Source organism: Euleptes europaea, chromosome 4 (assembly GCF_029931775.1).
Source record: "Euleptes europaea isolate rEulEur1 chromosome 4, rEulEur1.hap1, whole genome shotgun sequence".
In the NCBI taxonomy this organism is placed as follows: Eukaryota; Metazoa; Chordata; class Lepidosauria; order Squamata; family Sphaerodactylidae; genus Euleptes; species Euleptes europaea.
This window is the reverse complement of record NC_079315.1, coordinates 86,878,573-86,892,455: the sequence shown is the minus strand read 5'-3', so window position 1 is coordinate 86,892,455 and position 13,883 is coordinate 86,878,573. Positions and strand designations below refer to the sequence as shown.

Sequence of the window (13,883 nt, the reverse complement as noted above, 5' to 3'; positions counted from 1 at the left end):
TTGTTGTAATTGCCTGAAGCATACGTTCCATTAGTTCTTGGAGTTGATCAACACGGTCGGAGAGCTCCCGATTCTGGGCTCGTAAGAGGTGAACCTCCTCACTTGGGCCACCAGTGAGATGAGGTTTACTGGTCCGGAAGCTCGTGGCCCATTGAGAGCTATCTCCATAAAGATCCTCGTCTTCAGACTCTCCTGAGTCTTGACTTCGGTCAGCCAAAAGGCGTGCGCGTTGGGTCGCGCGCGACGGGACAAACGCCGGGGAAAAAGACAGACCTGATAGCCCTTGTACAGTGTCCTTGGGGCGCGTATCCATTCTCGCCCGATCCCTAACCCTTGCTGCTGCCGCCTTGGCTGCGTCAGCAGCCTCTCTCTCTCTTGCGACCTTAGCCGCTTCGGCGGCATCCTTATCCGCAAGAACTTTGGCGTTCTCAAGTCTTAGGGCAGCCTCCGCCGTAATGCGCGGTAAAAGTTCTGTTTCCAGGAGTGAGAGTATGGGGTCGGATTCCCCGCCCAGCAAGGGTTGTATTCGAACCGCCAGTGCAGGTGCATCGGCTCCAAAAGTCGAGGTCAAAGCTTGAGCCAAGGTGGCGACCGGGGTGTCCTTTGTACATTCCACAAGGAGAAGAGCGGTGCGAATAGCGACTCGCTTGGCTTCAGCCTGACAGCTGGCCGCATCCGGGATCAGGGAAAAACCCTCCGGCGGGGCTCCTGCCATGGTAGAACTAGAGGAAAGAGTCTCTCGAGAAATAAGATTATCCAAAAGTCCAGTTAGTACTTGTAAATCCTCAGTTGCCAACCGGGCATCGTCCAGTAATTGATCCAAGTCTTGAAGATCTAAACGAGTATCAGTATCCTCCGACGTCAACATCCAGAGAGTCCCTTTAAGAGATTGCCACTGCTCCTGTACCAGTCCCGTCAAGCGGCAAACCTCTAGGGTAGTTCTGAAGAGTTCAGCGACTATGTCCTGTAACAGGGTGGGATCCTTCCGAGAGGAATCCAGGATAGTAGGTCACTCGGAGAGCTTCTCAGCTCCCATCCAAGCGGCAGGCGAACCCCCCTGGGCTCCAGCCTGACTAGTAGTACAATAAAGAAGATGATTGTTAGCTGCCATAATGAAAGCTCCTGACCCTTCGAACCAGAAATCACCACAGAGTCATATAGAATCCAAGCAGATGGCTTTTACTGGTCAAAAAGGCAATACAGTGCATACAGGGAACTATGGCAGCTATGAGAGTCTCACTAGCCGAACGATAATATAAGGCAGTAAATGGCGGGAGATTATACAACATCAGCATACACAGACAGAGTCAACTTTCCCAGGAGCAGTATTCCCAGGCCTTGGTATGTGTGGTCGGCCTTGAGGCTAGACAGTACAGTACCGACACAGAAACAATACTGAAACCGAGATAGCAGCCTGACAGCAAGTAAATCGCGCTCGTGGTTTATTTGATCCGCGGAGCGGGCCCAGCGTGCGTGTGACCACTAGAAAACCGCTGCATTGGGGGGGTGAAGCAGACCAAATCAGTCATGCGTTAACGGCCTGTGTGTGCGTGTGTATTTTCAAATGTATCAAAATACAAATAGATACAGGGTTGGTACATCAGCCAGTGGAATGGTCTATATTTTTAATCAGTTAACTACTGATTATTTGCCCATGGTCAAATATTCTTAACTATTTCCTGTCACCAGAGTGACACTGTGTGGTTAGCAGTTTACCTTTTTTACTTCATTATGGCATCATTTCTTGTCAATGACAAGAGTGAGAGCTGGTTGCAAGGCTGATTCAAGGAATTTTACCACCTCGGGCAAGCTATATGTAATACCTTGTCTCATTCTTCTAGTGGCTGGGTGCAAGCCAAGACATTGTAGCCATGGCAGTGGCACAGGAGCTCTGCTTGGACCTGGGTGGCAGCAGTGTTGGTCCAGGAGGTGACAACAGATGTGGAGTACTTCTGTTGCTTCTTCCTGCAGCAACCAGGAACAAATTAAGCCCCTACAGCACTTAAGGTGACTCAAGATCTTGGGTTGTATCCAGCTAGCTGCAGGATGTGTCTGGGAGATGACGATGGGTACAGCCCACAGCTATTGTCTCCTCCTGTGCTGCTGCCAGCTGGGAGCATTGGTGCCCTCCTTATTGTACTGCCCAACCAGCTGCTCAGTTGGCCTGGGTGAACTGGCTATGGCTGCTTGACCCTTCTCTCCACAGCAGTCAGAAAGCAAACCTAGCAACATAGCAAAGCTTCTCCTAACATCCACTGCTATAACCTCTGACATTTCCAAACAAGAACATAATCATCACACTGTGTAGAACCACCAATGTAAATTCACGGACACTACATTGTTTTTTTTAATTTCATTGTTTCTGTTCAAGAGATTATTTAAATGTTTTTGTAATTAGCATAAGTATGAAATCTGTTGGTGATGGAAGTGTTACTTTTGTTCGTAAGGAAGTTAATACTTTATTTGATCGTTGTTTGACATTTGACCAGTTTTGACTGGAGAACTGAAATCAAGTTGACCTTACAAAAATCTTAACTTTGCCTATACTGACCATTGCACATTGTGGTAGGGCTATGGCTCAGTGGTACATCATCTGCTTTCTATGCAGCTGTGATGGATAAGGGGTTAATCAGCAGCAAGTGCTGACAAAGCAAGAGTGGGTAGAGCCTGAGAGCTGACACTCTTGAGTTCTGAGAGTCAGAGAGCATTCAGAGCTGGGTGAGGAGACGAAGAAGAAGCGAGATTATACAATGGTTGAAAACGCACGGTCGCTTTATCCTCCTTTAATCCCTGTTTTAGCCAGGATCGAACGCACATCAGGTGAAACGCATGCATTCGATCCTGGCTGAATCCTGGCTGAAACAGGGATTAAAGGAGGATAAAGCGACCATGCGTTTTTGCCCTCTGTGAACCTGAGGGGTTCTGTGAAAGCCAAAGCTATTGACACACACAACCTGTGGTAGTGACAGGAGTGAGAACTGGGTTAGAGAGGGCCCATTCTCAAGTCACAAGGGGAACTAGTCTCTGAGGTAGAGCTATTCCAGTAGCAGGGAGGTGTGGAGGATTACAGCCACTAAGGTGGGGGTAGTCAGAGAGAGAGAGCTAGGCTGGGGACAGAGATGAGAGTCTGAAGGTGAATGACAGACTGAGAGTCTGAACGTCTGAATAATAGTTCTGTGAGGCAGAACTAAGCTTGAGAACTGAGTACTGAAAGTAACTTGAGTAAAGGGAACATCTAAGCTATATCTCTGAAGCAATCTTGCTTGTATCAATCTAACTCTGAGTTTTCCCTCCAAAATATTCTGCCTTTTCTTAAAAACCAATCTTTGTAAGTTCTCTTTAATAAACTTCCCTGTTTTCTCTGTTTTAAATTGAAAAGCCTCTTGTCTCCTATTTCTCACTGAGGTAAATACGGGTGGGGGACTGGAGGAGAAGAAGGAAAATAATTCTCCTCACAAATATACTCAGGCCAACTCCTTTTCCCCTCAGCATATACGGCCGGGCTGAGTGAGTGGGATATTGAAGTGGTTGGAAGGGGGGTGCGTCATAGCAGCCAATCCCAAATTCCATCCTTGGCATTTCCAGTTAAAAGGAGACCCTAGGGACCCTGAGCGCTTGAAGAGCCACTGCCAGTCAAAGTATACAATACTGACCTTGACAGACAAATGGACTGACTCAATGTAAGGCAGTTCCTTTATTCTCAATAGAATTTTCCTCTTACTCATACCTTCCATAATCTAGGAATATTGTAGTAAGATTAATGTGCCAGTCACAACTTAATGTGATATGAAAGCAAACCAAATCAGATGAGGAAGAAATTAAATTACTGTTCTTTTTGTTGATTACTTGCATTTTTGCTTACAGTTAGAAAGTCCGAAACCAGAGTGCTTTGAAACTTTATCAGCTATGGAACTTGCTGAACAAATAACACTCTTGGATCACATTGTTTTCAGAAGCATACCCTACGAGTAAGTATTTTTCCAATTATCAAGGTGAAAATATTTTGTAAATGTTGCTATAATAATTCACAAAAGCCAGAGGCCTAAAAGAGAAATGTGTGATAAAGCAGTCTTTGGTGTTGCTTAAGATTTATTGTAGATGCACAGGCAATGAAGCAGTGATATCAAAGTCCTGAGTAGTAGCATGACATCTGTATTTCAGTACTTTTGAGTGCTTGGATAGGTATTTATCAGTTTTGCTTGAACAGAATTTCTCGAACAGGTATTTATCAGTTGGCTAGACTGATGGATATGGCTGAATACTATCTACCTATTTGGCAAACCCCAGATTCTTCTGGTTTCAACAGATTATAGATTCTGTTGATTTACTGCTCTCTTTGATACCTAATTGCCTCTGTACATGAGCTGCCTATCTGATATTTTCAGATTTGGAGCTTTTAAGCCATGCTGGCTTTCATATCCATGCTAAAGTTGCCGTAACCAAATGTTTCCAGAAGGGTAGCTATGTTAGTCTATTGCAACAAAATAAAACAAAAGTCCAGTGGCACCTTAAAAACGAACCATGTTTATTCAAACGTGAGCTTTTGAGTTTTGAAGCTCACTTCCTCAGATGCAAACGACCCCCTCAGGCCTTTGTTTTTACCACAGGGAATAAGGGATTTACTCAGTTGGTCTAGGTCTCATGTTGTTAAGCCATGGTCAGATGTTCACCCGTGAAGTAGTTTACACTCCACTCCCACCAGCAGACCACTAATAGAATTGCAGTTTGACCTCAGAGTCCCTGAACAAAATCAGAATCCCCTCTCTAATTCAGCCAGCAGGCAGGCAGTGATAAAATTTTTGAAATTTCATTGGTTAGAGATAGTCCCAGCAAGGCATGCACTCCCTGCTTCTTTCTTATACTTTGATAAGCTTGAGGAAGTGAGTTCTGACTCATGAAAGCTCATGCTGAAATAAATGTTGTTAGCCTTTAAGGTGCCACTGGACTTTTATTTAACTGGATGTGGCCACCAAGAATACATGAAGCTGCCTTGTACTGAATCAAACCCTTGGTCCATCAAAGCCAGTGTTATCTTCTCAGACTGGCAGCTGCTCTCCAGGGTCACAGGGAGAGGTCTTTCACATCACCTACTTGCCTGGTTCCTTTAACTGGAGATTTTGGGGATTGAACCTGGGACCTTCTGCATATCAAGCAGATGCTCTACCACTGAGCCACAGCTCCTCCCCTCATAGGTCTTTTTCAGAAAAATCATGATTGTCATGCACACAGTGATTCTAGATTTGGTATTCTGGAGTAGATGGGTGGATGGTGACATGGCAATGGGGGGAAATACCAGCAGTGGGGTTTAGGCTAAAAATTACTTTTAACCTCTCTAGGCGGGGGACTAGTACAATTGGTCCATGCTCGAATGATGGACTTCAAGAAGGATATGAGGGAATGCCAGCTGACATGACTGTGATTGTACCCAGATCAATTTCTGTAATATGGAGATAGTCTGGGTGGTAAATGCAGTTGCTCCTAACCATTTCCACTGGCTATAGATAGATAATTCTATATGTATACCAGGGAGTTGGGGACAATGAAGCAACTAGGATAAAGCCTGGAAGTCAACAGAAATGTATTTATTTATTTACTTCATTTATACTCTGCCCTTCCCTCCAGTATGGACCCAAAGTGCTTATATCATTCTCCTTCCATCCATTTTATCCTCACAACCCTCTAAGGTAGGCTAGGCTGGGAATGTGTGAGCTGTCCAAGGCCACCCAACAAACTTCCATGGCAGAGTGAGGATTCAAACCTGTGTCCCCCAGATCCTAGTATGATATTATAACCACTACGTTACACTTTCTCTCTTTATTTATTTAAAACATTTATAAACCCATATTTTCCCCGGGAAACTAGAACCCTAGGTGGGTATAAACAATAAAATCAATATATCATAAAAGCATCAAAATAATAATTAAATTCACCAGTAAAAAGGTAAAGGTCCCCTGTGCAAGTACCAGGTCATTCCAGACTTTGTTTTTTACGAGGTGGTTTGCCAGTGCCTTCCCCAGTCATCTTCCCTTTACCCCCAGCAAGCTGGGTACTCATTTCACCGACCTCGGAAGGATGGAAGGCTGAGTCAACCTTGAGCTGGCTACCTGAAACCGACTTCTGTTGGGATCGAACTCCAGTCATGAGCAGAGCTTGGACTGCAGTACTGCAGCTTACCACTCTGCGCCACGGGGCTCTCAAAATTCGCCAGTAAGTAGCAATTAAAAAAAGAAGAAGTTGGCCAAGTCAGAGTGTTGAAAACCACTCATCCTATGAACGCTTCTTAAAAGTTCAATCTTCCATCCCCTCTGAAGTTGCAGAAGGATGTAGATATTCTAATGTTCTCAGGAAGACTGTTCTACAGCAGTAGCTACTGAAACAGCCTTTGAATGGGCAGTCATTGTTCATACTCTCTGAAAGGTTAGAATCACTTCCATGTGCTGAGAGGAGCTTCCACATAAATCCAACTGGGAACAGTCTATTGCCCATTTGAAGTCCTATTCAGTGATGATGACAGCTAAGAAAAGTTATTTTTCTGTCCTCATTGCAACCACTCAGTTCCTTTCTGCATAGTTGTTTTTTTAAGTGGCGAAGAAGCTGTTGAATGTAGAACCCATGGTGACTTCTAGAACCCTTTGTGGCTACTCTGACACATTTGCTAAACACGTCATGGTAGTATTCATATGTGCATTAACTTGGAGTCCAGGCTAAGTACAGGGCAATGGCAGGATGTTCATTGAATGCTTTGTTGTACTTTTAAAAATTACTTTCAGGGATAGTAGTCTTTTAGCTAAGACTGCAAGGTAAAACTAAAGTAAATAAACAACTAGCTTGTTGAGGTATAGCTTACTACCAGAATGATCACCTCATATTGATTGATAACATCTCACCAAAGGGTAGCAGCTACTGCATGTGGGAGACAGTGAAATTCTTGTATAGAAAAGGAGTAGCCTTGAAAGGAGTAGTTGTGAGATCATTCTTAAAGAAATTTCCCTGGACTCTAATTAGTTTTCTAACTATTGTTTGATCAGTAAATCCTCTTTCGGGGCAAGGTGCTCAGGTAAGATGAAGGAATTTTAAAAGCTACTGATGCTGTGGGTTAATGTTGTCATTTTATTGATTATGTTTGACCATGTATCTCTTCTACTTCTTGAATCCTCCACTTTCTTTTAGCCAGGCAATGGTGCTGCAGTCATATGTATTTTAAAAAAAATCATAACAAGTTGTGGTTATTTATTGGATATGTGATGTATACAAAATCTTATAAAATACGGGCAACTGCATTAACTTGAAGTCATAGAAGTTATGGGCATTATTGTGACTATAGCTCTTCTCTGATTCTATCTACCATCACCATCAACAAGGATATATTGAGAGGACAGTGGACACCCACAGACATTTCTACCCAATCTAAGCTTCTTTTAATACAGTGACGTAACTGAATACAAGAAGCTTAAATATCCTGGACATATGTTTGCTTAAACTTTGAAATGAATGGGGTAAATCACTGATGACCATTGTTGCAGCTCTTGTTAATTTCAATGAACCTGATGCAGGAGAACCTTGTAAATGATCATTCCCAATGCTGTTAAGTGTTTTGTAAGTGTGTGTAAGCTTTAAGTTGAATTACAGTTATCAGTTGCCATTCCTTAATTGTACTTTGCCTTTTTGAAAGACTGTGTTGTTGTTTTCTCCCTTTTGGTCTCTGCCTCATTTTTCTAGAGAGTTTCTTGGGCAAGGCTGGATGAAACTGGATAAAAATGAAAGGACACCTTATATTATGAAAACCAGCCAACACTTTAATGATGTAAGTGGTTGTAAAATGGAGAATATTGTTTAAGAATACAAAAACACAGAATTATAATTTTCTTGATTATGTGGAATATTGCTGAAATTTTCAAGCAATGGCAGAAGAAACTCAAGTAAAAGAACATTTTGTTAAACATCATCTAGTTTAATTATTATGTCTTAGATCTCTTGCCCTACTTCATTATTAGAGATGCCACATAAGTTCATATTTCTTGGACTCATACAAGGTTCAGCAACCCATAACTGTCTTTAAAGAGAGATCATCATATCCTCCATATTCTTCTCTAGCTCAGATGGTACATCCAAACTTCTTTCCTTCCCCTCCCTCTCTCCAATATATCTGCTGCTCCTATTTCAGAAAGAGACAGCAGGCCCGCCTGGTGAAAGTAGGAGAAATGATTTTTTTCTGCTCCAGCTTCCTTTTCTCTTCACTCCTGTGGTGATTGGTGCACTCTGGGAGATGTACCTCCCATCTAATGTCAAACACCCTGGGAACTATTTTACTTAAAGTGGACTGGGCATGTGCATGCTGTACATCCCAGACACCTCTGAAGGAAAGAGAGAAGCATGAAGAATCTTCTTTGCGGTCATCTTGGCTTTCATCCTTCCAATGGCTGTTGTCACCACATGCCATAGCAAGTAAATTGAGGTGGAAACCCTTGGGTTTCCAAATGCTTGGAATCAGGATTGAGATAACTAGGGCTATTTGCCAACTTGGCAAGTAGTTCCTTTGTTTGAGCCTGAGATGACTGTTAGTCCTTAATATGCAACTGGGAGCCATGGTCAGCAGCAATATTTCTGATGCTATCAACATATTAGCCTATGAATATTGTTCTGAATTTGCTATCCTTTCCTTAATCTTTATGCTTTGTCCCTATTTTCTCTAGCCCTTTTTGCAGTCTCTGTTTTCCCAGTCTTACATGAAATAGATTCACGTTACATTGTTTATATGATTTAATTCTATATTTATAAAAGACTTTGCTTTACATACTTTAAATGCAAGTATTATAAGGATTATTTCTTTCATGCAGATGAGCAACCTTGTTGCCTCCCAAATTATGAATTATACGGATGTTAGCTCACGCGCTAATGCAATTGAGAAATGGGTGGCAGTGGCAGACATCTGCCGATGTTTGCACAACTACAATGGCGTGCTTGAAATCACGTCAGCCTTGAACAGAAGTGCAATCTACAGACTGAAGAAAACCTGGGCTAAGATTTCTAAACAGGTCAGTAATCTGTTTGTTGATCTATTTCACCTATGTGTTGAGGGCTTTTTATTAGCAGAGGTAGTAATTTGGTGGCTTGTTATAACTCAAGATGCTTTTAAATGCAGCACTAGAAAATCAAGGACAGGGCCAGCCTTGCAGTGAGGCAATGTGAAGCATTAATGACATGTTCCAAAGGGTGCATCATTTTCCTGCCCCTGATTTGCATCTTTTTGTGTTATTAAAAATATAATGCTTTCAGTGGTTTGCTTGCTCCCCCTACTTCAGAAGCATGCTTACCCAGCGCAGGCTCAGCATAGCTGCATTGAGGAAGAATGGCAAGCACAAAGCATTCAACGATACAATTGTGGGGGTACCATTTTCTTATTTTTTAATTTTTAAATTTTTATTCATTTACATTATTTATATTGTGCCTTTCTCACAGGGACTCAAGTCAGATCACACATAGTGAGTCAGTACAGTCAGCCAAATGGAAGAGTCAGTAATATTAGGATTTTAGAAGTCTGGAACCACCAGAAAGAACTGAAGCATAGCATAAGTATTAACATGACACATTAAGCAGTATATAAATTACACATCAGGATCCTACTTACAACAAGCTGTACGCAGCAGTATAGACCCCAGTCCCAATCATTTATCCAAGTAAGTTTGTAAACCTTTTTGAACAGTGCAACCCTATTACCTGTGCAGAAAAGCCCTCTTGAATAGTTCAGGTCTGCATAGTTTGCAGAAGGCCAAGAAAATGGGAGCTTTCCTGACCCCCTCAGGCAGCCCATTCCACAAGACGGGAGCCACAATGGAGAAAGCACGGGTTTGGACAGTTGTTGATTTTGCCCATTTGGAGGGAAGAACATGATGATGATACCACGTTACTGTCAGAAGATAGCGAAGACTTAAAATGACAACTGGTGAAAGTTAAAGCAGGAAGTACCAAAGCAGGACTACAGCTGAACATCAAGAAGACAAAGGTCATGACAACTGGGGAATTACTAAACTTTAAGGGTGACAATGAGGAGATTGAAATTGTTCAAGACTTTCTATTCCTTGGCTTCATCATCAACCAAAAGGGAGACTGCAACCAAGAAATCGGAAGGAGCTTGAGGCTGGAAAGGGCAGCCATGAAGGAACCTCCCTGGAGGTTTTTAAGAAGAGGTTAGATGGCCATCTGTCAGCAATGCTGATTCTGTGACCTTAGGCAGATGATGAGGGGGGGCATTTTGGCCATCTTCTGGTCACTAGGGTGTGTGTGTGGGGGTAGTTGTGAATTTCCTGCATTGTGCAGGGGGTTGGACTTGATGACCCTGGTGGTCCCTTCCAACTCTATGATTCTAACTAGAAAAGATTCTTAAGTGTGTGTCACTGGCAACCACAATCAAGTTAATTCATGCCATAGTATTCCCTGTTACTATGTATGGGTGTGAAAGTTGGACAATGAAGAAAGGTGACAGGAAGAAAGTAGATTCCTTTGAAATGTGGTTTTGGAGGAGAGTTTTACGGATACCATGGATTGCCAAAAAGACAAAACAGTGGGTTCTAGACAAAATCAAGCCTGAACTGTCCCTAGAAACTAAAATGACTAAACGGAGGCTATTGTACTTTGGTCACATTATGAGAAGACAAGAGTCACTAGAAAACACAATAATGCTAGGAACAGTCAAAGATAGCAGGAAAAGAGGAAGGCCCAACAGATGGATGGACTTTGTAAAGGAAGCCACGGCCCTCAGTTTGCAAGACCTGATCAAGGCTGCTAATTATAGAACTTTTAGAGGACATTGATTGATAGGGGTGCCATGAGTTGGAAGCAACTTGAACCTAGATTTTGGTTTCTGAACCTAGATTTTCAAGTATTTTGTCTGATTTTCTGGAAGCTGTCTTGAACTTTGGATAAGGTAGAATGTACAGTCTTAAATAAACATAAAGCATATATGGTGGGCATGTTCATTGAAGTCAAATCCAGTGTAAATGTGATGCTGGCTGCTCACAGAAAAGTTTTCCGTGTACGTGGCCCATGAAGCTGTGGCGTCAAGTACATGACCTTACATAAGACAGCCTACTGATTGTTGCACGTGGACTGGCATGCAGTATTAGCATATCAGCACAACTTATTTCCAAGCCAGAGTAAACCAGCGTGCTTCCAGTCTCAATGTATGGATTGGCACATATAGTATAAAGTGCTTGGGATGCTTGCATGGGCAAGTGTTTTGCCCATGGCTTCCATCATACTTGAATTTGGCCTCAAGTATGCACCTAAGTTTAGTGAAGATATGACTAATCCCAACGTGATTTAGAAAACAACATATTTATTTGAAACTGAACTCATATTTGAGAGACTTTCTAGACTGTGACATGTTCTGTTTCACTAGGAGTGACTTTTCTGATTTGTTCTGTTTGTAGACTAAAGCTCTTATGGATAAGCTTCAGAAGACTGTTTCATCTGAGGGAAGATTTAAAAATCTCAGAGAAACACTCAAGAAGTATGTCTCATATTGCTATACATATTGGACGGTTATTAAGATAAGTCTTCAGTTAATAGCTATAATTGAAACAACAATGTCTCATAATTTTATGGGATCATCTTTTTAATACAAGCTTTACACAGTTTCAGTCTTTTTAAAAAAATGTACTCTGAAGTCAGAGCCATGCATAGATTTTTTTTTGTCATAAATTGCCAGGACATATTAAGCTATTATTCTGTATGTAAAGTTTCCTGTTAGAACTGATAAGGTTTTCCAGTAAGTATATTGCTTCCTTGATCTTTAAAAACTGTCTAATGGGAAAATTCTACAGTATTATCTAAACCAGATTCATATAGGCATGATTTTAATGGAGAGGCTCTTTCTAATTACTATCATTCTAAGGTGGATATTTGGGGAAACAAGTTACTAAAGATTGTTGTCTTTTAGCCTCTTGTTGATGGGCTTTTGTTTTTAACGTCCAATGAAATAACATGGAGATTATGCAGCAGCCATGATTGTTGTATTATTCTATCAATGTTTTAAATACATAATTATTCAAGTCCACAGTTAATTTAGTTGAAAGTATTATTATTATTATTACGATTATTATTACTATTATTATTATTTTGCTGTCAAGTCAAAGCTGACTTATGGCGACCCCACAGGATTTTCAAGGAAAGACGTTCAAAGGAGGTTTGCCATCACGACCCTGGTATTCCTTGGTGGTCTCCCATACAAATACTAACCAAGGCTGACCCTGCTTCGCTTCTGATGTCTGATGAGCTCTGGCTAGCCTGGGGCTTTACAGATCAGGGCAAAATTAATATACCATGGTAATATAGTGGAAAAGCATTAAACAGTTCAACTATATTGTATGTATAGGCAAGGAATTTGGTCTTTTCAATACCATCATGCATTGCTGCTTCTACACTTTGTGGCAGCCTCTACCTACACCATTCTTTCCTTGCTAAAGTTAGATATTAGAGAAATAGGCCAAATTTAGAAATTGGATATTATAGGAATGATTACCACTCAGCTATGCCTACTTACAATGAGCTCAGCCTTAATGGAATAAAAATCTTCTAAATAATTTTAAAGACTTAGATGTATGCAGTACAAAATCCAGAATTACCAATGCAACAAGTACTAGTAACATCTATTTCTTGTCTGTGCAGTTGTAATCCCCCCTCAGTGCCATATCTTGGGATGTACTTGACAGACTTGGCATTTATTGAGGAAGGAACACCCAACTTTACGGAAGAAGGCCTTGTCAATTTTTCCAAAATGCGAATGGTAAGTCCTCTTTCTTTGTAGGTTTTTATTGACAAAGATTAGTTACTAACCATAAGAACTGTATCCATGAAGAATTTCAAGCCACATCATGGACAGGAATAGTTTGTTTGTATCTAGGGACTATGTTCTATCACCACCTGCTGGCAGGTTTTGGAGTATGAGTGTTGCAGTTTGCATGTACACATTTTCCATTTGCACAAAAGAGAGTTGAAAACGAACAGCCAACTGAAATGTGAATAATGAACTGTTGAAAATGCACAGAGCCTGGTACCTTACGTGCCTAAGCAGTATAGTCTCATACGAGGAACATGTTTATTTTTGAGGGTACGAAAATGGACATTAGGTTTATTTTAGTGATCATGCATTCTCAGCAACACAATTTTATAAGAGACCTAGTTTGGAAGAAGTATATAGAAACTTTTCTTGGTGCTTTTTTGGGAACTACAGCTGATACTTAAATAAAATAGGAAGTGTGTCCGAATGGCAATATGCCCCAAGTAAGCCTGATTCAGAATTGTTATTCATAAAGATTATGCCTGTCAAGGCCCGTAAACAGCATCTGTATGAGGCAACATTTTAAATAAATGTATTCTTCATTTAGTTTTAGTAACGTCAATATGTATAAAATTAGAGACCCTCTCATATCTGTTTTGTTAATAGATATCGCATATTATCAGGGAGATACGCCAGTTTCAGCAGACATCCTATCGCATAGAACCTCAGCAAAAGGTACAATATTCTGTCTTGTCTCCATTTTGATACCCACCCTGAGTTTCTCAATTGTACTCTAGGTGTATATTGGTGCAATGTCACGTTTATCATCCAAGAGAAACAAATAGATTTGTGGTTCAAAATTAAATCTTACTCTGAGCAGGAATTCAAGAGGGGTATAACAAGAACACAAATCCAGAGTTTCCTGGTTAGGTGGTACCAAGATGGTCCCAACTGTAACTGTGTGTGTGTGTGCACTGTCATGTTGCATTTGAGAGCCACATTCGCAATTACCATCAACCCAAAGAGCCACATTTACTTCCACCCCTACATGAGGCCTGCACTTCAGGGAGATTCACAGCTTACCTGTTCCTCTGGTGGCAGCTGT

At 41.4% G+C, this 13,883-nt stretch overlaps 1 protein-coding gene across 3 annotated transcripts in view; it reads left to right on the top strand.

Moving 5' to 3' along the window:
- RASGRF2 (Ras protein specific guanine nucleotide releasing factor 2) overlaps positions 1-13,883 on the top strand; it is a 115,299-nt gene that overhangs the window by 99,970 nt on the left and 1,446 nt on the right. For 2 of the 3 annotated variants that reach the window (XM_056848028.1, XM_056848027.1), the window contains exons 21-26: positions 3,865-3,968; positions 7,720-7,804; positions 8,838-9,035; positions 11,430-11,509; positions 12,667-12,784; positions 13,445-13,513. In XM_056848028.1, the coding sequence (XP_056704006.1) occupies positions 3,865-3,968; positions 7,720-7,804; positions 8,838-9,035; positions 11,430-11,509; positions 12,667-12,784; positions 13,445-13,513 (654 nt within the window). The remainder of the gene's footprint in view (positions 1-3,864; positions 3,969-7,719; positions 7,805-8,837; positions 9,036-11,429; positions 11,510-12,666; positions 12,785-13,444; positions 13,514-13,883) is intronic. The other variant, XM_056848029.1, reaches the window with a different exon arrangement.